General features: G+C 43.3%; 2 protein-coding genes across 2 annotated transcripts; one reads left to right on the top strand and one right to left on the bottom strand.

The window, feature by feature from the left end:
* Positions 1-12,961: 12,961 nt before the first annotated feature.
* On the top strand, positions 12,962-16,841 carry ccdc28a (coiled-coil domain containing 28A). The gene is made up of 6 exons (XM_080493042.1): positions 12,962-13,122; positions 13,392-13,583; positions 13,661-13,842; positions 13,925-14,079; positions 14,181-14,203; positions 15,184-16,841. The coding sequence occupies exons 2-6, from the start codon at positions 13,420-13,422 to the stop codon at positions 15,236-15,238; spliced, it is 579 nt and encodes a 192-aa protein (XP_080349168.1). The 5' UTR covers positions 12,962-13,122; positions 13,392-13,419; the 3' UTR covers positions 15,239-16,841.
* A 201-nt stretch (positions 16,842-17,042) lies between these two features.
* On the bottom strand, positions 17,043-19,858 carry hemk2 (HemK methyltransferase 2, ETF1 glutamine and histone H4 lysine). Its single transcript, XM_080493041.1, has 6 exons — positions 19,622-19,858; positions 18,879-18,965; positions 18,716-18,806; positions 18,542-18,625; positions 18,331-18,472; positions 17,043-18,247 (listed from the first exon to the last, which is right to left on the bottom strand). Exons 1-6 carry the CDS (start codon positions 19,756-19,758, stop codon positions 18,126-18,128), a joined length of 663 nt encoding a protein of 220 aa, XP_080349167.1. The 5' UTR covers positions 19,759-19,858; the 3' UTR covers positions 17,043-18,125.
* Between the last annotated feature and the right edge of the window lie 2,892 nt (positions 19,859-22,750).

A 22,750-nucleotide genomic window follows, 5' to 3' on the forward strand; every position in this document is an offset into this window, starting at 1 on the left:
TGTGTGTGTGTGTGTGTGTGTGTGTGTGTGTGTGTGTGTGTGTGTGTGTGTGTGTGTGTGTGTGTGTGTGTGTGTGTGTGTGTGTGTGTCTGTCTGTCTGTCTGTCTGTCTGTCTGTCTGTCTGTCTGTCTGTCTGTCTGTCTGTCTGTCTGTCTGTCTGTCTGTCTGTCTGTCTGTCTGTCTGTCTGTCTGTCTGTCTGTCTGTCTGTCTGTCTGTCTGTCTGTCTGTCTGTCTGTCTGTCTGTCTGTCTGTCTGTCTGTCTGTCTGTCTGTCTGTCTGTCTGTCTGTCTGTCTGTCTGTCTGTCTGTCTGTCTGTCTGTCTGTCTGTCTGTCTGTCTGTCTGTCTGTCTGTCTGTCTGTCTGTCTGCTGTGTGTGTGTGTGTGTGTGTGTGTGTGTGTGTGTGTGTGTGTGTGTGTGTGTGTGTGTGTGTGTGTGTGTGTGTGTCGTCGACTCCCTGATCTCCCACTCTAATACCCTGAGGACCTTTGGTTCCTTAACTATAGGAGGTCCTAAGCAACCAACACACACACACACACACACACACACACACAGACAGACACGCGCACACACATCTTCAGAGGATATCAAAGATTAGACATCAATCACCCTCACCTCTTGAAGTCTTGAAGAACGAGCACCTCCTCTAAAAAAGGTCAGCACACACCTGGAGAGCTGCGGCAGAATCAATATGCAACGATGGAGGCGGTGATGAGGAGGGTGAGCGAGGAGGAAGACCGAAAGGAACAAAGAGGCAGGCGGCAGAGACGGCAACCGGAAGCGGCGGAGCGAGGGCGCTCGCCGAACACGTAGAGATGTCTAGTAATGAGGATTTACAAGAGTTTCCTGAGGCCGGTGTCAAATTACACGGCATTGCGCACAGGTCCCCCAGCACCGATGAAGGTCCAGCCGTCTGGATGTTGTTAAATCAGAGTTTCACACTGTGGAAAATCACCTTTATTTTGAAAGATTTCACAATGAACTTACTTTCAATGTGAATAGAACACGTGCTCCCATTATTATTGAGTTGATAATAACGATGATAGTAAGCAGAAGAAATACAAAAAAACAATGTGAATTATGAACAAGCATTATATACTTCTGCTTACAACGATGATAAAGTTCAATCAAAGATCAAATAAATCGACTAAAAGAAACTTTCAAAATATGAAAACGTTGAAGAAACAACCATGTCTGAGGATCTCGTGTATAAAAGTTTAATAATTCCTGCATTTTAACATTGATCAGTGTGTCTTTTAGTAGTTTAAACACAGTTTGGGGTCCCATGCGGCCCAATTTGATCATAGATTGCTAAAATAGTGACATAATAACCTTAAACATTAAACTTAGAGACTATATGTGATGAAAATGCACATTTTTTCGCCCCCAAAAAAAGCCATAATTCGTCCCGAAAATGGCTCCAAAATCAACTTTAAAGCCCATTTTTAATGACGCGAAATGCAATAAAGTGTCAAAAATCTTTCTGTGACTGTTGCATTGTGGGGGTTTTTGAGGCGAGTTCGAAAAGAATCGGCGTTTTCTACGAAATATTCCCACTCCGCTCGGTGGTCCGGTGGGATCTTGGGCCTCCGACGCCTCTGCTTTTGAATCATTCCCGCGTATTCCGAGGAACTGTGGAGCCTGAATCGACACACATTTCCATAGTTTGTTGCAGAAACCCAGTCAAATCCGTCCAAATCTGTTAAACGCCTTCACGCTAGATTAGTTTTTCCCCCTCCTAAAAAAAAAAAAGAAAAACTTTATTTATTTTTTTTAAACATTTTTTCAGGCGGTTGGAAGAAGCGACGCCGCTTGTGAACTTTCGGCACGGTTTCTGTCGCGCTGAACTTTGCTTTGGCCCGGAGAGCGCCGCCAACTGATTGAGATAGGAACAGGGGGCCGGCTTATCTCCCGAATGCTTGGTGCCGGGGATACGTATGATGTCAGACCAGCTTTCCCCCCGTCATGCCTTCCTGGGGCTGCGTGCACAGATAAGCTCGGGGATCTGGAGGAGGTAGAGACGCCCGTTTGCAGGTAGAAGCGAAAAACAAGACACAATTGAAATTGGAGCGAGAGAAATGGGTGGAGGGGGGGGGGGGGGGGGGGGGGGGGGGGGGGTTGTGTTTGTCGGTTGCCCGAGCGTGTGTTCTTCTACTTCAGCTCGCCGTACTCCCTGAGCAGTGACCGGAGCAGCGAGCCCACCCTCCCCTTCCTCCTCCCTCCTCCTCCTCCTCATCCAAGCACTTGGAAACTGGAACGAGGCGAGGAGAAAGAGAGGATGGGACGGGAAAGAAAGGCAGCGATGCGATTGGGGAGAGAAAGGATGGAGCGCAAAGAAAGAGGGGGAAACGGGAGAAGAGCGGCGGCGGGGACGGACGGACGGAGGGACAGACAGGAGCGGCGCGGCACATGGAACGGCACGAAACGGAAAGAACTGACGGACGAGTGGAACCAAACGAAAGGAGGAGAAGTGTTGGATTGGGGGATGAGAGGGAAGGAGAGGGCCACCTCTTCGTCTCCCTCTCCTCCACTCGTCCCCGTCCCCCCCCCACCCACCCACCCACCCACCCCGTGAGAGTGTGTGTGTATTTTCTTCCTCGTCAGATCTGCCGCGCTTTTATTCGCACACAAAGACGGGACGTAGACGTACCTGGCACGGGGGGACGTGAAGGAGCTGGCAGAAGTGTGTGTTTGTGTGTGTGTTGGTGTGTGTGTGTTGGGGTGTGTGTGTGTGTGTGTGTGTGTGTGTGTGAGAAGAGACACTGGCTCACCTGCCTGGCAGAGGAGGAAGCCTGTTGGAGATGGCCTGTCTGTCTGAGATGTCCCACTTAACACCGACACACACACACACTTAACCCACTCAACACTAGACCGGGAGGACTTCCTCCTTTTCTTGCTTCCACACACACACACACACACACACACACACACACACACACACACGCACCCCATCTCCATCCACTTAATCTAGTCCATAGTTAGCCGAACCCAGTTAAGCTCCATTTCCATAACAACGTTTCATCAAGTTCACGTTTCCGTTTCGAAAAGAGGTTTCCCCGTTTCCTCAGAAACGCTGGAAACGCCGCAGTTCGCACGACACGCCACTGGTGGGCGCTGTTGGATGTTTTGGTAATGGCACCGCACACGCGTATGACATTAACAATGGGACATTCTCGTGGACTGACGACCAAGTTGAACTGTTAATACGGTGACTGTCAAAATAAAAGCACCAAGTCCCAGGAGGATATGGACGCAGAGTTGTGACACGACGGCGGAAACATTGTTCATCTACTGAGCATGTGCAGAACAACGTTCTACTACAGCCATGCTGCACGTTTTTGAAAAATTTTATTTTCTCGCATTTCCACAAGGACAGAGTCAGAACATATTCCAAAAGTTGCGTTTCCCCCCCCATTTCCACGGAGACAGAGTCGGAGCCTTTTTAAAAAGTTACACCCCCCCCTAACTTTAACTAAAATAACCGCCGCTGAGTAGCGGACGGGTAACCATTCCTGACGCGTGTTAAACCGACCTGTGTCCTCCGACATGACGATCCATTTGTGTTCAGTTTTCCACAATCGCAGTTTTTACATATTTATATATTCAGATCCAGTGATCCAATATAAAACTGCTCCCGTTACCTCGTTACCTGGAGCGTTAGCTCTGTGTTACATTGGCCTGAGCTCCACCTAGTGGCTTAATGTAAAAACTGCACACGCGGCCAGTCTATCGGGTGAACAAAGAAAGCATCGATAAATGGCTCCAACGCCCCGGACTTTTAAAAAGTTGCATTCTCTCGCGTATCCATGGAGACGGTCTCGGAATTCGACTTTTTAACTTTCTTCTCATGATTCAATCTTTTCTCACTCTTCATGTTTTGACTCTTTCAAGTTTAGTTTAATTGTAGAAAATTGCAGATTTTCCTTTTGTTCGAATAGTATTTATTTATTTATTTTTTTTTCGGTTGTCACTAAACTTTTTAAGTGATACAGGACTGTGGTTAGTATTTAAAGGACTTTTTTAAAAGCAGCATCGGAGAATTTAATCTAAGATGGGACTGATTCGCTTCAGCTTTTGTTCCCAAAAAAAAAAAAAAGGTTTAAAAAGAGTCAAACGGGCGGCGAGCAGCTGCGGCGGGATGAGTTTTTGACGCCAGGGTGAAAATGTGTCCGCGCTTAAAGAAATTGGAGCCCCCCACCCCCCACCTCTCTCTCTCTCTCTCTCTGCAATGCGACACAAACAAACAATAAACAAACACAAATAAACATGCACACAACAAAAAAAGCGACCACGCTGCAATTAGCTTGTTTTAAAGGAAACAAATAACAGTAATTTTAACGGAACGACGTCCATAACAATTCACCCCTGGAGGGGATCAGTGCTTTACACACACACACACACACACACACACACACACACACACACACACACACACACACACACCCAGCGGTTTAGGTGCATCAGATATTAAAAAAAAAAAGACACACAATACACACACACACACACACACACACACACACACACACACACACACACACACACACACACACACACCTCCATTAAGTGTACTTGAGAGCAGCAGAGAGGGTCAGCTCAGTGTCTGAGTTATTACGCTACTTTGTTCTGCCTCAGTGGGAAGGCTACATACCCCCCCCCCCACCCCGCCGCCGCCCCCGCTACACACACACACACACACACAAAGTGTTATTATCACCCATCAACACTCAAGGTGCAAATATAAAAGGGTTGGTTTGATAATGGAGTGAAAGAGATGAATATATATATATATATATATATATATATATATATATATATATATATTAAAAAAAAAAAAAAAGACTAAATGGGGGGAGAGAAAGTGTCTGGTCACTGTTTTCTTTGCGCTTGCGTGCAGAAGTTTGCAGCTGGCTGTCAAACCCGGAACCCCCCCTTCCACCACCACCACCACCACCACTCCCGTCTCCCATCCCTCCCACCTCCCCCACCTCTCCGTCCATCTCGCCATCCCCTTGCTCTCTTGTCTGGGCAGCACAGACAATGGAAGGGAAAACATCTGCGGCTACCAGGTAATTACAGGCGAGCCAAAACAGTGGGCAGCGCCGCGCCGACGAGCTCCGGCACCCCGCAATTAGCCCCCGCATCTCCACCCCCCCACCCCCCGCCCCCGCCCCGCTCTGTCGCCCCCCTGATGACCAGCGTATTATCTCTGTGAAGAGACCCGAGAGACGGAGGGAGAGTGGAGAGGGAAAATAGACAGATGAGTGGCCTCAAAGGGACGTGAGTGGTTGTGAGGAGGAGGGGGAGGGGGAGGAGGGGGAGGAGGAGTACAGCCAAACCATCCATTTGAGCAAGTCAGGTTGTAGATTATGTCGAGATGACTGGTAATCCCACAATTTGTCCTCCTCTCTCCATCATTCTTAGCGCTTTCTTTCGTCTCTGAGCCGTCCCTCGTGTGCGTTTTCAGTCCCCCTCGTCAGTATGCGGCGCATGCCGGTGTCAAATTACGAGAAAATGTCGCAGGTTTTGCTCGGAGCTGTTGAAGTCACGACGCTTTAATGGGAAACAAAGAAATCCGTTGAATTTTTCCTCAATGATAAAAACAAATCGAAAAGAAAATGGTGCGGAGGCCGGTGTCAAATTACAAGAACCTGCTCCTTTTAAGCAGGTTTGGCTTAGATCAAAGGAAAGCGTGACGCTTAGATCAAAGGAAAGCGTGACGCGTGATGATATTTTTCCTGATGGTAGCTTTAGACCAGGAAACAGTTAGGAGGCTGGTGTCAAACTACAAGACCCTGCTGCTTTTAAACAGGTTTGGCTTAAATCAGAGGAAATTATGACGCTTTTGTGTAAATAGTGCGGAAATATGTTGGATTACCACTAAATCTTCCAAAATTTTATCAAGAATCAGTGAGGAGGCTGGTGTCAAACTACAAGATCCTGCTGCTTTTAAACAGGTTTGACTTAAATCAGAGGAAATCATGATGCTTTAGTGGAAAAAGTGCAGAAATTTGTTGGATTATCACTAAATATTCCAAAATCAGACCAAAAAACAGTGAGGAGGCTGGTGTCAAACTACAAGAACCTAAGCAGGTTTGTCTTGAATTGAAAGCTTTCAATGAGGAAGAGCTCAATGAGCTGGAAGCTAAAATGTCTTAGTCCCGATGCGATTCAGTCCAGATTCTCTGCCTTGTTGTAATCTGTGGAGATTATCTGAGGTAATTGAACTTCAGGTTGCAGAATCCAGCTTGAGACGCTTCTCTTGTCCGGTCGTATCACTTCAATCACGACCACTGAGCGTCTTCATCGCGCCACCATCATCAAATAAAGGTTTGACGGTGAGGAAGAGGAACGGAGGCAGCTGGGCACTCAGGAGCTGGAGAGTTGAACAATTCATATTCAAATCCTTGATTCTCCCAAAAGTTTACGGTCGGGTGGGGGTGGGCGCTTCCCTCGCCTTCTCACATTCACCGTCTGCCGTGTCTTCATTACACACGTTTGATTGGTCGGGGCGCACACACGTGAACATGTGTCGCTTGTGTGTCTTCTCTGTTTGTGCAATTGTTTGTCTGTGTGTGGGGTTTTTTTTTTTTTGAAACTGCGGGTGCATTTTATGATGTGTACTTTTTTTTTCTTGTTTTTTTTTTTTTTTTTCTCTTCTTAGTCCAGGAGTCCCCGTCAGGACCCCTAGGCTTCCCTGTGCCTGCCTGCCAAAAACGTCTGCATCTCCTGGACCCCCTCGAGGCAGGGGACAGCCAAATGTCACTTGGACCCTCTACAGAGTGGTGAGTGGAGGACAGGAAGAGGCCAATGGGAAGGGGGGTGGGGGGGGTGGAGGGTGGGAGGAGAGGGGGTGGGGGGGGGGGTGGAGGGGGTAGAAGTTAAAGAGGAGATGCGAGTATTTGCCAAGAGGAAAAGGAGTGAGAAACTTCACTTTTTTCCCCATGAGATCGGTTAGATCGTCACAAAAACGTTCCAAAACAGCGAGGAGGCTGGTGTCAAATTACAAGGACCTGCTGCTGGTTTGAGCAGGTTTAGCCTAAACCGGAGGAAGTTATGACACTTTAGTGGAAAACGTGCAAAAGAAATGTGTTGGTTAATCACTAAATATTCCAAAATCTCGACCAAGAAACAGTGAGGAGGCTGGTGTCAAATTACAAGAACCTGCCGTGTTTAAGGAGGTTCAGCTGAAATCAGAGGAAATGATGACGCTGTATTGGAAAACCTGAAAAAAAAAGCTGTTGGATTATCACTAGATATTCCAAAACAGTGAGGAGGCTGGTGTCAAATTACAATATTCGGCATGTTGACGCTGGTTTTTAACTGTGGTTCGACACGAAACAAAATGTGGGATCAAGTCTAGTGTCAACTAAGTAGAAAACTCCCTAAAGCCCCGTTTGTGAAAATGTATCATGCAACATCAAAACAGCTTAAGGCTACATGTAGCTATGTGTAGCTATAGGCTATGTACAGCTACGTGCAGCTACACAGAGCTACAAACAGTTATGTGCAGCTAAGGGTAGCTACCTACAGCTATAGGCTACGTAGAGCTACAGGCTACGTAGAGCTACGTCTAGCTATAGGCTATATACAGCTACGTGTAGCTATAGGCTACGTAGAGCTACGTCTAGCTATAGGCTATATACAGCTAAGTGTAGCTATAGGCTACGTAGAGCTACGTCTAGCTATAGGCTATATACAGCTAAGTGTAGCTATAGGCTACGTAGAGCTAGCTTCAGCTACGTACAGCTACGTGTAGCTAGAGGTAACGTAGAGCTACGTACAGCTACGTGCAGCTATAGGCTACGTAGAGCTAGCTGCAGCTACGTACAGCTACATGTAGCTATAAGCTATGCAGAGCTATGTGCAGCTACGTGCAGCTATAGGCTACGTACAGCTACGTGTAGTTATAGGCTACATAGAGCTAGCTTCAGCTACGTACAGCTACGTGTAGCTATAGGCTACATAGAGCTAGCTGCAGCTACGTACAGCTACATGTAGCTATAAGCTACGCAGAGCTATGTGCAGCTACGTGCAGCTATAGGCTACGTGTAGCTACGTGCAGTTAAAAAAACACAGAAACGTCTGAAAATGATTAAAAAATAGTAAAATACTCAAATGGGTAAAACTGTTGGAATGTTTTAATACAGTTTAAAAGACAAAAAAAGAAAAAAAAAGCACATGCAGAAGAGTTCAAAACAAAAAGTCAAAACAAACAAAAAACACTTTACAGACTGTTTTAAAAAAGGATGGAGACCCTTAGACGCAGCTACAAAAACAGTTAAGAACCCAATAAAGAAAAGAAGAACACTTCTTTTGGTCAATAAGGTCACAGAGAAAGGTCAAGTGTGATGTTCTCTGTCGTCTATTTTTAAGTGAACAAACCAAAACACACATTAATTAGTACATTTCCACTCTTATTTTCATAATCGCACGACCTATAATGCTGATTTACACGTTTTAAAGGCACAAAAAGCCGTAAGAAGGGTGAAAAAGTGTGTGTGTGTGTGTGTCCAGCCCATTTTCATCTTTGTTTCCATACGAAAGTCGAATCCAGCGTGTCGCTTCACGCGCTGGTTTATTTCTGCGCGAACGCGTCCCGTGTTTTTTCCGTCCTCGGACTGGAGACCAACCGGAGACGAGGCGTCCGGCTCCTTTCGCACGTATTCAGGAACGTGAATGTCATCACGTGTAAACAAAGCAGTCAGCTCAAGGCGCGTGCGTGCGTGCGTGCGTGCGTGCGTGCGTGCGTGTGTGTGTGAAGAAATATGAAAAGATTAAAACATTCACAGCTGCTGAGATCAACACACACACACACACACACACACACACACACACACACACACACACACACACACACGTAACCTTCGAGTTAACCCCGACACACACACACACACACACACTCCCTGCCCCAGTGGGAATGCACAGTATCGAACCGAGATGTACACATGAACAGACACAATAGAACGTCCTTCGCTCGTTTTGTTTATTTATTACGGGGGGGGGGGGGTCATGTCGGCGGGTCGGATCCTCGCGTACGGTGACGTGTTCACACGTGACTCGGGTCGGTGTCTCTCTGGTTTGTTTCCCCGTCTCCTTTTTTTCCCTCATATCATGTTCATGGAATTTAATTAATTAATTTTTTTGGTTTGTTTGTTTGTTTGTCCAGAAATGACAGCTGACGTAACCATAGCAACATGACACACATGGACACGTATTGATTCACGCTTCTTTATTTTGTCACTTCAACCAACCAAAAACTTTAGTTTCCTACTTAATGAACTTGAAATTGCCGTTAAATTCATGATTTCTACGAGGGGATTAGGGAATTGTCGGAAACGACTCGATTCAAAAATGTTAAAATGTCGAAAACTTCAAGTAAAAGAGGGGTTTTAACGCAGCCAATGTCTCTGAAAAGCTTCCAGAAAAACTTTGAATTCTTCTGAAAAGAAAATAGAGGATGTTTCTGTGTCGCTTAACCCTTCCATTACTTTTCATTCTCATCGTTTGTGTCTCAAATGTCATCGTTTGGTCTTTTTTTTTTTTTTTAACTCTAATTTTACTTGATTCGATGCACTTTGAATTCACTCTTACTCGCTTTTATTGGTGACAAGCAAAAAAACTTCTATCTCGTTTCTTCAAAACTAAATGAAAGGAATTTATTAAAAACTTTATTGACCTGTGTGTGTTCGGAAATGGAAGTGAAACTTATTTCGGGAATCTTAAATTAAATGTCCTTTTATTGATACCGACATCGAAACACGCATAGAAACTGTCGGTCCGTGATTGACAAATGAGCATTTAAAGAGTTTATTTGGGTAAAATAAACGAGGACAAACACCTGGTTTATTACTCAATCATCTTGAAATGGAGTTTAAGAGAATATTGAAAACACACTCAAGTCACTTTATTCAGTGTTCTCGCGCTCCAATACACCAGATCTGTGAAGTTAAGGTGTTTAAAGCCGACGCTTTTAATTTGAACTTTTAAAGATATCACGTTACGGGACTTAAAATCTGCTTGTTTCTGGATTATATTGAACGATTTGAGGGATTATTACACCTGTAATCCACTCCTCAAACTGTCTAGACCTGCGGAATTCACCGATTCCATTCGTTCCTGTCTTGTTTCGGTAAATGACTTGTGGAAACATTTTAACGACACTCGATGAGAACTTGATCCTATTTAACCGTGGGGACTGAAATATAATGCCACTTTGGACTATTTCACGCTTACTTAACAAACTGTATTCCTCTTAAAGGTCGTCTATCAATACTGACATGGAACTATTGCAATACTACAAGAGAAAAATTGAATTTTCTTTCAATATTTAGCAATGAACAGTATAAATGTTGGACGCAGTGCCAAAAAAGACGTAAAAATCGAACGGATTCTAAGCACTTTTAATGATAGCTACACTCACAGTGGCGTTTAATAGTCCTTTAAAGCAATATAGTGGGACATTTAACCAATTTAGAGACTTTTAAAGACAGAAACTGTGGAATATTTGTTATTCCGCTCAGTGTCATGCTTTTAAACATAATTTATCACGAGAAAATAACACATAAAGGTGTTTTGCACGGATTTTAAAGTCTTAAAATGCCCACCGATTACACATCAGTATATATATATATATATTTTTTCTTTTTTTTTCCCCATTTCGCTGATTGAAATGGCTTCGACTCCCACATTGTAACATCTGCAGTCGCCGTTAAAAAGCTGCCGTAGGAAACAAAAAACAGAAAAGAGGAAAAAAGAGCAGGTAACTTAAAATTATCAGGGTGTGTAATTAAACAAGTTGTCATTCATTCAGCCGTGCGACATGAGAGGAGAGTGAACTGGCTCTAACTAGTAGCTGCCTCTCCAAACGGCACCTACACTGCAATTACTGAAGTGTGTGTGTGTGTGTGTGTGTGCGTGCGTGCGTGCGTGCGTGCGTGCGTGCGTGCGTGCGTGTGTGTGTGTGTGGATTTAATGGCTTCACCGATCGTCTAAATGTTTTCATCTGTAACATTTTTATCCCGGTTCACCTCACTCTGTTACCGTCACACACTTGCACCGAGATGGAAACCAGTGTGGCGGGGGGTAAAAAAAAAAAAATATGAAATTTCTCTCCAAACACGGAGCTTTAAACCCGATAACGAATCCAACACATGAAAAGATGTTGGACATAAAACATTACACTGCTCGGTTATCGGATTATGTGACCCAAAGAAAATTCTATTACTCGGAGTATAAAACATCATTTCAATCAAAATAAAGCGATATTGTGAATACATTTTTTTCATCCGCCTACTAAAATTAATTCGAAAGAAATGTCTTTTTCTTCTTATATTAAAGAATCATCAAATATAGACGCTGCACAGACACGTTTCTCCTGTTTAGGAGCCTCAAATTAAAGGTTTCTGCCTGAAATAAAAAAAGAGCCAAAATCACACGTTTTTGTTCCTTTTTTTTTTTTTTTTTTTTTTTTTGCAATTTACAGCCTTTAAAAATATCTATGAATAGCTTGTATTACTTAATCTAATTCATTCTGAGGCCACGCGACCGTCTTTCCACTATATTACGAGTTATTTGTAAAGAAATCCTTCCTAAATGGATTCATTGTGTTTCACTTTTTTACCATATCTAGTCATGAAGTGGAGGGGGGGTGTTTTGTCAATAAGGTGCAATTACTGAAAGGAAGACACACTTTCCCAAAGCAAAGAGCCAAAGTAGAGCTGTTTTAAGTTGTTATGAGAAGCACAAAGGGAACGCAACAGGTAGAAATTGGTTAACAGAGGCATTTAATTGGCTAATAAAGGGTTAAAACGTGGTTTTTTTTTATGCATTAGAGAGTGAAATAACTTCGACTTGAGATCATTTCAATGCAAGATTCTATGTTTAACTCTATTTTCCAGCTATTTCTTTAAATCTAATGATCATATTTATGGATTAGTGTCTCTGTATGGAGTAAATCGGACTTTTCAGTGTAAATATTCCGTTTTTTTTGGGTCTTTTTCTTCGAAAAGATGGCGAACGTGATTTGGTTTTTCACCGCTCATCTGATGTTTTGAAAATTCCTCCACGCACGCATCTAAACGGCGATCCTGTAAACACCAAAGAGGGACACTAATTCAATTATAAAATGCTGAAAACGAGAGGAATCCTTTCTTTTCGGTGTCACCGTTAATCAAATCTGCTATTTGTGCCGCCGCTGAGCGCTCGTGAGTGCAAGTTGAAATATTTGGTGTTTTTGGGACTGGAATTCAGCTCATCAGGATTTGTTTTGATTTCTGGAAAACATGCACAGTCGATTGAAGTGTGGAAAGTAGCTCGTGCTCATCGGGTTCATTTGCTGTTTTAATGAGTCGAGAGGAGCCTCGCGGGCTGCATTTCATGTTCACTTGTCGCCACCTTGTGGTTATTTGCTGTCCTTACACTTAAACCCAGTGCCTATGTACCTACAGAACCAGACTCAAGGTGGAGAAAACATGCAGAAACAGACTCCCAGTTGGGGTTAATATTACAATAATATTTGTTTTTATCCCCTAAACCCAACTGTCACCCTCTCGGATTACTTTTTTTTTTTTTTTTAATGCATAACATAAAAAAAAAATTAAAACACCAAAAGTATATAGTTTATCTACAGCTGCTGATTTATTTTCGACAAAATCCATTCATGCCAAAGATTTTGATGGTTTAATCCCCAACTCATATTTATTATTATCCAGTAAATGGTATTTTTCAATGAGATTATTCAGTCATACATTATTTTGTTTGCAAATTTAAAAAAAATTTCAAACTGAGGAAACAAATTCACAGATGATATGTTCTGGTTTATAATCGTTGCTACACTTGGAATCATCACGTTTCATCTCTTATTTTTTTACATGGATTAGTCAAGCAATGTTATTCACCTGCGATCTCCTCCGTGAGGAGCGCTTTACGTCCTACGTCATCATTGCGTGCCTCGCACGCCCACCACCAAAACAGGAAGTGCCGAGAGTTTGTATCTACGTGCTGTTTAGCTTAGCCTGGCTGGCCTCAGAGCTGCACCAGACATTACCATGATTTAACACTTTTTTCCGTCTAGAGGACGAAGTGTCACAACTTCAGGCAATACGGGATCAGCTCTGCTGTGCATGTGAGTTCATGATTTGATCGGCGGCGGTTTGCGGGGTGTTATTTTAATCGTTCTCCGTGCGCGGACTCGTTAGCATGCGAGCTAACGTCATTAGCCTGCCGGTGGTGAGATTAATGCTGCTGCTGCTATTAGTGACGCAACAAACGGAATTTCGTTGTACTTGAACAATGACAATAAAGCTTCTTAAATCTTAAATAAATGCGATTAAATGTGAGGTTATTTGGGTGATCGGACACGGGATTATGTGGTGACTGTACTTTTTTTTTTAGATACGGGACAGCATCGTAACATGAAGTTATGGAAGAGCGGAAGCTAAAGAGAAAGATCCCCCGGTCCTCCACCAGCACAGCGGCTCCTCTCAGCGGCTCTGGCCGGAAGAACAGCACCAACTCCGGGGGACGAAACGTGGGCTCCAGCCACACCATGGGGACTCACTCCAGCCAGAAGAGCAAGAACAGGAGGTGGGGAAACGACACTATTCTGCACGTGACAGTGTCTGATCGTGCTTGTAAGAACTGTGTTGTTGTTGTTTTTGCAGGGGGGTGAAAGAGAAACCCAGATCCCAGCCTGGTGTCGGAGGGAAACCGAGCCAGAGTCAGGGCCAGGCGGCTCCGATCGTCCAGCACTCCTTCCTGACGGATGTGTCGGATGTGCAGGAGATGGAGAACGGCCTGCTCAGCCTCCTCAACGACTTCCACTCGGGGAAACTCCAGGCCTTCGGTACTGCGCTCGACATCGTCTTTTCTCAGATCAAAGTCCTCTTTTTTTTTTTTTTTTCACGTTTTGCCCCCCCACCACGCAGGCAACGAGTGCTCCATCGATCAGATGGAGCAGGTGAGGGAGATGCAGGAGAAGCTGGCGCGCTTGCACTTTGACCTCTACGGCGAGGTGGACGAGATGCCCGAGGACCAGAGGAAAGTGGCCTCCGACACCAACATGGATAAGTTACTCCTCAATGTGAGACCCCCCCCCCCCCCGGCCCCGTTCCCGCGTACGTCCGGAGGCAATAATCTGAGCGGCAAGACGTGATTAAAATCCCAATATTCTTGTCTCCGCAGCTCGAGGACCTCAGCTCTTCTATGTATCCTTCTCAAAGCGGCAATTTGTGGATCAAATTTCTCTCACAAAGCGACTGGATCTTCTGATGAACCAAATAGCGTTAAATACAAACTTTTTTTTGTACTCCGGTGTGAGCATTTAATGCACGGTAATGTTCGAGGAATACCCGAAAAAAAACATGTGTTACTGTTAAAAATGTATTTATTTATAAATACTTAACTCTGGTCATAATTCAACACAGAAAATACAAATACTGTTCACTGTAACTAACCAGGGAAATGTAATATTTCTGCCTTTTCCTTGAATACAAACGTTCGTTCGGAACCCAATTTAGTATTTCCACTTGTTTTAAATGCACAACTTATTTCTTAATCTATTAGTTTTATACACATTAGAACATGGAAATCACTATAAAGTGAAAAATAGAGAATTAACAAGCTTTTTCTACAAAACAAAATAGAGTAATTTCCACTTAATATACTTTGATATGCTATAATTCACTTTAACAGTTTTTCCAATTTCATGTTATTAATGCCCGCCCCTCCAAACATCGTCTGTTTCTGTTTAATGTTCATTTAAATATACTTTATTATTATTTCAAAACAGCCAATTCCCTTTTTAGTCGTTCTTTGATCTGATTGAACAAAATAACTTTAACTTTGATGTTGTAAAAATGGAATTTAGGTCGTTTTGGGTTCCCAACGCGGAACCCTGTGGAACGCCCCGGGCTACTCTTCTCCAGTGGCGATCCGGTGCCGCTGATTACAAACATGCGGGAGTAACTTTTAAAGTTTTAGTGGGATTAAGAGTCATTGTGAGGAATTAAAAGTGGTCATCTATCTATGTAGGTGAAATATAGAGATGTACACATATAGAATTTTTTTTTTTTTTTTTCTTAAACAAAATTGTGCAGAAGTAAAAACGGGATTTGTTACTTCTATAAAAAAAAAAAAAAAAAAAAGTTGAATCTGTATTTTGAAGCTTTTCTTGACTCGTTTCAAGCCAGAAGCTGAATCTCGCCGACAGCCAGGAGATCCCGAGGACCGCCAGCGCCTGATCCCCCACCACCCGGCCTCCTCCCCTCCCGCTTCCCTTCGTAACCACCAGGGGGTGCTGCTACCGACCGTTTTCCCTGCAGTATTCAAGCTTTTCACCAGCGGTCACTGTCTGCGCAGGTTAGACGGGCGGGCGCAGGTCTGATTGGAGCTCGGTGGAGCCTCGCGTCACCCTGCAATACGTTGAGAGCCCAAGTGACGACTGCAAACCTGATTTCTGCCACTTTAGATCTTTTAACCCTCAGGTGTCACTTCAGTTTACCTCATTTCGTAGTTAAAAGAAAGAAAAAAAAAAAGTGTTTTTCCTGCACAAATCTATCAAACATTAATTAATTAAGTTGCTTTCAAAAGAAGAAACAGTGAGAATAAGATCAAATATAAAGATTTAGTCATTTTTCCACATACAAATTAGCATTAATGTTGAATTTGGCGCATTATTTCCATTCTTGTTCAGTCTACCGTCAGATTTAAATGTTGTATTTGTACTTTTAAGTTCTCAAATTCTCTAAATATTTTTGGAATTTTTGTGCCGGTTCGATGTCATTTTAGAGATTTATGCCGGAAAAATGAGACGATGTGAACTTTTAAAGCCGTTTTCTTGCACATTTAAAGTTTGTCAAATGGCGCTTCCTTGCAAAAAAAAAAAGAACAAGTTCGATTGCAAGTTAATATATGCAGCAGTTTAAATAAAAATATACATAGAAAAATATACAATTATTTAAATTTTAATGTTTAAATGTTATTTTTTGAGTTTAAATCCTGAAAATTACTGAATATTTTGGGGATTTTCCGCAGGATTGAAGAGATTTTAGAGATTTAAGCAGCGGAAAAATGAAAATATGAACTTTTAAAGCAGCTTTTTGGACATTTAAATCCAAAATAATGAATCCTAGAGTTTGTCAAATGACATTCTCTTGCAAGAGGAATCGGTTTGATTACATGTAAGTGTTATTATTTCATACAGCGGTTGAAATAGAATCACAGGTTAAAAGATTTAGACAGAAATGAGCAAAACGGTTGGGAATACTGTACAAAATTGATGTTCTTTTACAGATTTAAGCAGGAAAATATGAAGATTTAAAGCTTTTTTTGGGTCATTTAAATCCAAAATTTTGTCATCGGAGACATTTTCTTGCAAGAATTTGCCAAAATGACGACGGAAAGATGAATAAATGTGTAATAAAAGACACCTGGGGGTTAAGAGAACGTCACAAACTCGAGTTTCGTCAATCGTAGACGCGGCGATGAGCTTCTAATCGTTTCCCAGCTTTGAACTTTGAACGAGAAACCGTCTCAAAAAAAAGGACGAGTAACAGTAATAATGACTTAATATTGAGGCGATTGGGGCGGCCAGTATATTTGCACATATCTGCAGAAGACGTTGCACATTAACACTGGAGTGTTGAAAACAACACGTTCATGCCTTACGTTTGACTTTCATCCTATTGTTTAGTTTTATTTCTTTTCTTCTTTTTTTTTTTGCCTTCCTGGTTCTAAAGATGATGTCAGGCTTGGAGAGAGTTAATCTAATGATTCTGAATGTGCTGGAAAATTTTATTTTGGTGATTGTATTTCTCCTCGAATCAATAAATGTCTCAAACTTTCAAGTCTTTTTCCTGCTTTTCTGGAGCAAATTAAGGTTGTAGCATGTCTTTTTTTTATTTTTTATTATCCAAATATTTTAAATAATTTAGATTTTCTGCCAAAACATGAGATTCGGACATTACATCAAAATTATGCTGTTTTTTTTTTTTTTTTTTTTCTTAATTTGTGAGTATTTTCTTTTTTTTTTTTATTGTTGGAAATTGTTTGAATTTTTGGGGGTTTTTTCTCATTAAATATTGTGTAAAAATACACACACACATTTATTTTGAAGCCAAATCTGCTAATTCCAGGCTGCAAAACAGTAATTTTGCAGCCGGGAAATGTTCAATCAGGAACACCAAATTTAATTTGAGGTAGCAAATTAGTAATTTAAGGCCTCAAATTACTGTTTTCTCATTAAATATTAATTTGAGGCCACAATTTATTTATTTTTTTTGCGACGTCAAAACTGAGGCTCCAGTTTTGCGCAATAATCGCAGTAATATTAAAGATGTGGTTTTAATAGAGGCTAATGCTGCATTTTCAGTCACTAAGAGGATAAAAAAAAAAGATCTAATTAAATCCATTTTCTTGTTCATGTCTGAGCTATTTCATGGAGTTGTTTCGACTATAAGCTGCAGGAAGGTTAAATGTCCACCAGGTGGCAGCAGCGAGCCATTTAATGTGACCCTCTTTTACATTCAGAAGAATTAACAGTATTTTAAGAGGTCAATTTTAAAGCCTTTAAACACAATCCAAAGACAAAATCTCCTTTACATTGAGTTTAAATAGAAGAATAAACACTTTAATTCACAATTCATTGAACCTGGTGTGAAACAAATGTCGCTTATTTCAACTGTTTTTTATACGATTGCGCTTTAGTTAACCCGAGACGGCTGAATACTTTCCAAACACACCCTCCAAAAAACTAGAATCATCCTCTATTTGATTTAGAATACAAAGAAAATAACTTATGAAGACTAAATGTGTATTAATTGACCGAGCGCTGTTGTAAAGCTGTGGTTTTGTCACTAAAACTGGAGTTATCGTCTAAGAAGGAGGTGTTTTTTGTTGGTTGTGCCGCCAAAACTGAAAGGCAATCGTTTCCATGCAATTCAGGAATTAACTGTTTCCAAAAAATAGTCAGGGATTAATAAAATTACCCATTTTTTGGGTGGGGGGGGGGGGGGATTTATTTTGAAAAAGCACAGGCCAAGACGTCCTAGTTGTTGTTTTAAACACGATTAACAGTCAGAGAAAAATTAACCATTATAAAAATTAAAAAAAAAAAAGTGTGTAACTGACTTAAGTTGCGTTTACTTGGTTCCTGTGGAAGCGCAGGATAGAAAGTCTCTCATTTCCAGCTCGAGTGGACAAGCAGGACTCGCCTGTCAAACCCCGTTGGCCCAGAAGGTGAACGATCTCCTCTGGAAAGAAAGAAAAAAAACAAAAACATTTAACGCGTTTGATTGCCTTCATCGTCCGAGGACCAGACGCACGTATAACCAACCGGGGTCGTTCTCGGCGACGGCGACGAGGTAAAATAAACCGGCGCTGGACAGCAGCTGCTCCACCGCCGGGAGGAATCGATCCGTCACCTCTCGGCCTCGCAGCCCGCCGGCCCACGACGCTTCGATACCCGAGCCTCCGATCTAGGACAGAGGAAGCCAGTGAGAAGAGGAGAAGACGTAGGGGGGGGAGGTCACCGGGGGGGGGGATACCTCGTCTGAAGGCGTGACCACGTAAGGAGGGTTGAAGAGGAGGACGTCCACTTCCCCGCGCAGCCGAGGCAGGAGGCACTCCACCTGCAGGTCAAACACACACGCGCGCCACGGGGGTTTATTTCCTGTCCTGGACCGCCGCGGGGGGGGGGGCGCTCGCGGTCCAGGACTCACCAGGTCCGTGACGACGGGCTGCAGGGGAGCCCCGTTGCGGGAGGCGGTCTCCGCGGTGCAGCGCGCGGCCGCGGGATTCACGTCGGTGCATCTGGAATCACAGCCGAGTCAGTGCCTTCCCTCCACCGACGCCCCTCGGTTTGAGACGTTACGGCCGACTCACATGTGCAGAGCCGACGGTCCCAACAGCGAGGACAGGAAGGCGGACACCACGCCGGAGCCGGAACCCACCTCCAGGCACACGCGGGGGCTGCAAGGGGGGGGGGGGGGGGGGAGGTCAGAGGTCGTTCACAGAAATACAACATGTAGAACTGTGCGTCGACGGACGTTGTGATGGTTCACAAGAGGTCCGAGGACGGAGCCTTGAGGGACCCCCCAAACGAGCGGTTTTCAGAATTATTCAGAATTATCCCGTTAAGTTAAGTGGGCTTAAGTTAAGGTGCCGAGTGTCGGTTTGAAAGATGAAAATATTTGTTGATATTCGGGCCCTGGAAAGATGTAAATTTTACACATTTCGGTCTCTGCCTCCTCCTTGCGTAGACGTTGAATACAAAAGGTCCAAGGATGGAGCCTTGAGGAACCCCCACAAGTGATTTTCATACACTCAAGATTCATAATTACCCACTGACACAGAATAAGGAAGATTTACGCTAGTTCAGTTAAATATATATATATATATTTAAAAAAAAAAAAAAAAAGTGGAACAGTGTAGATTAGAGCTGCAGTCTAAAGGATTTAAAATGTGCCAGATTATTCAGAATATTTCGGTGTTGCAGTCATAATCCAGAGGCTTGACTCTCAGTCAGTCTGTATATCATTGGGGGGGGGGTGAAAATGGGATGAAATCAGGAGGAATTGATGAGGATCCAGAGGGTCAGGGGGTCACAGACCGATCCAGATCGTCACCTGATCAGCCGCAGTCTCTCCGCGTCCTTCTCCAGAGCGTCGATCAGGAGGAACGAGTCCTCCGCCGGCTCGTAAACGTCCCGGAAGTCTCCGCGTCCGGCGTGCGAGTAAAGCGGCGTGGGAACACCCGGAATCATGTCCACCTCACCTCCGCTTTCTCTCCTGAGAGAATAAATGAACCCACGAGGATTCCTCCGTGGAGCCACAACCTGCCACTTCCGTATTTACACTGACGTCACGGGAACGTCACGTCAACGGCGGTTAAACCCTCCCCTTGCGTGAGTCCAGATTTCATTTTAGGCACTTATTAAATTAAATAAAAAAAAATTTATTCGTATTTATTCATAAGATCGGCTAATACACTACGCGTTTACATTTTTCTTTCTATTTTACGTTTTTATATATTCACGCTTCTGCTTCTTCTTCTGTTTGTATTCAGCTTTCGGTGCATGACTGCCATCTGCTGGAGAATTGACAAAACTACACTATATATAGATATATATGCAATGGCGATATCATTTTCTATTTATTTGCATAAAATAAGAATATAATACGGAATTTGAAGGAGATTAAACCAGACTGTGCAGGAGGAGAAAGAAGCTCAAGAGGTTTATATAAAATCATCTCCGACAGTATCCATTATTGTAATGAAAATGTGACATCATATCAACTCAGAATCAGAGGAACTCTGTTTTAATAAATTAGCCTTGGAAATGGCCAAAAGGGAATTTTTTAGTGATTCATCCAAAGAGTTTCAGAGTTTGGGTCCATCAAATTTAATCAAAAGTTGATGACTTAGAATTTACTATTTAATGGCCTCAAACAATAATTTCATGGCCAAAATTTGCTCTTATATATATATATATATATATATAAAAAATTACAAATAAACTGTAAGATTCAAAACAATCCCCAAAATCCCCCAAAAATAATTCAACAAATAAATCTACAAAAAAGAATAAAAAAAAAAAAATCAGCAAAATACAAAAATATTCCACAATATGACAAAAGCACTCAACAAAATAAAATATAAAAACATTCAACAAAATACAGAAAGTAAAATTACATTAAAATCCCCCAAAAAGTCCACGAAATATCCAAAAATAAAAAATCTGCAAAATAAAAAAAAAAATCTGCAAAATGCAGAAAATGTATTTACAAAAAGTCCACAAAATAAAAAACAAACAAATCAACAAAATGGAGAAGAGGAGGGAGGAGGGGGGGCTGTTCAACCGAAAAGTGTCACAGTGGTTGAACGCTGGAGCCTGGGACTGGTACTGGTACTGGTAGCACCTGGCAGGTTCTCTCGGTCGGTCGGACACACGTGTGGATGTTTAGAAACATGAACGCCTCTCGGTGGATTCAAACTTCCAATCCAAGTCCCAAAAAAAAAAAACCAGCTGGAAAGAACCTGAAGCGGCCGCACGCGAGCTTCTGCACGTGTGACGTGTGTTTGGACGAAGGAGGAATCGGACGGAGCCTCCGCGTCCTGGAGCGATCGATCAGCTGATCGGAATCTGGGATCCATTCTGGATTGGATCCTCAGTCACCTGGAAGCCGGTAAGCGTGGCTCTCCCGCGGTTCTAGATTATCACCCAGATTAAGTGACGGATTGTGTTGATCGTAGATCATAAAATGTTTTTCATGCGAGATGGAAACTTTTCCGAGGTGCAGGAGTCGCGTGATGACGAAATCAACTCGATTACCGACGTCAAAATGAGCTTTATTGTCAATTCTGCTCCACATGTGGACATTTAATCCGGCTTGTCCTCCTCCAGTGGAGACACACACCATCCAGAGAATATAGTCCAAATATATCACCGGAAGTAGAGTAAAAAATAAGAAAAATTGAGGCTATAAGTAAGAAAAACGGTGCAACACGAGCTGAAAAATGGAAGTTAAAACAATGGAACTCAGCAATATATAATAAAATATACCTTTGCAATGTGCAATATGTGATAAAAAAAAACAAACACTTGTGAAGCGATTTTAAGACTTAAGATTTAAGAAGCTTTATTGTCATTGTGCAAGTACAACAAAATTCCGTTTGTTGCATCACTAAAACAGCAGCATGTCACATTCACATTTAAATAAAAAAAAAAAAAATAAATAATAGTCTTTGGTATTGAAGTGCAAGTTCTTTTGGGGGGGGGGGGGGGGTCATGATCCCTACAGCAGTCTCGTCACAGCCATGGGGAAGAAGCTATTCTTCAGTCTGTTGGTGCGAGCTCTCATGACTCTGAGTCTTCCAGAGGGGAGGGTGGAGAACAGAGTGTGTCCTGGATGGGCGGGGGGGGGGGGTCATTTCGGATCTCTGTGGCCCGTCGGAGGAGCCGGCTCGAGTAGATCTCCTCTAGGCGTGGTAGTGGGGATCCAGTGATCCACTGAGCCGTCTTGATGACCCGCTGCAGTTGTTTTTTTTTTCATTTGCAGTGCAGCTGGCGTACCACACCGTACAACCGTAGGTGAGGACACTCTCTATCGAGCAGCGATAACAGTTTTTCAGCAGAGGTGGAGGGAGTTTGTTCCTCCTCAGCGTTCCCAGGAAAAAGAGTCGCTGCTGGGCCTTTTTTAATGATGTGGGTGGGGTTCACAGTCCAACCCAGGTCCTCTGAGATGTGCAGTCCGAGGAACGTGAAGTTCCTGACCCGCTCTACTTCTTCCCCATTGGCCCTCAGACCTGAGTGCGGCGTGGTCCTTGACTTACGGAAGTCAATGATACGTTCTTTTGTCTTCCGGGGGTTGAGATCGAGGTGGTTGTCACTGCACCAGGTTGCCAGTGCTTCCCACCTCCGGCCTGTACGGTGTCTCGGCATTGTTTTTGACCCGTCCAACAACGGTTGTGTCGTCAGCGAATTTGATGAGGGTGTTTGAGTCATGGACGGCGACACAGTCATGGGTGTACAGCGTGTGCAAGACTGGACTCAGAACACAGCCCTGGGGAACACCAGTATTGAGGACGATGGTGGAGGATGTGGAGGGGCCCATCCCGAACCTGCTGGGGCCTGTTAGTCAGGGAGTCCTTGATCCACAGGCAGAGGGAGGTTCCAGGTTGCAGTGTCTGCAGCGTGTTGATCAGTCGGCTGGGGCTGGTGGAGTTGGAAGCAGAGCTGAAATCCACCAACGGCA

The sequence above is a fragment of the Lipophrys pholis genome, assembly GCF_963383615.2.
Source record: "Lipophrys pholis genome assembly, chromosome: 23".
In the NCBI taxonomy this organism is placed as follows: Eukaryota; Metazoa; Chordata; class Actinopteri; order Blenniiformes; family Blenniidae; genus Lipophrys; species Lipophrys pholis.

Excerpts from the sequence above, each read along its gene's own strand:
- ccdc28a (XM_080493042.1), top strand. The coding sequence starts at position 13,420 with ATGGAAGAGCGGAAGCTAAAGAGAAAGATCCCCCGGTCCTCCACCAGC. Across the intron at positions 13,584-13,660 it reads CAGAAGAGCAAGAACAGGAG|GGGGGTGAAAGAGAAACCCA; the intron begins GTGGGGAAACGA and ends TTGTTTTTGCAG. Across the intron at positions 14,080-14,180 it reads TGGATAAGTTACTCCTCAAT|CTCGAGGACCTCAGCTCTTC; the intron begins GTGAGACCCCCC and ends TTGTCTCCGCAG.
- hemk2 (XM_080493041.1), bottom strand. The coding sequence starts at position 19,758 with ATGATTCCGGGTGTTCCCACGCCGCTTTACTCGCACGCCGGACGCGGA. Across the intron at positions 18,966-19,621 it reads GAGAGACTGCGGCTGATCAG|CCCCCGCGTGTGCCTGGAGG; the intron begins GTGACGATCTGG and ends CCCCCCTTGCAG. Across the intron at positions 18,626-18,715 it reads AGCCCGTCGTCACGGACCTG|GTGGAGTGCCTCCTGCCTCG; the intron begins GTGAGTCCTGGA and ends TTTGACCTGCAG.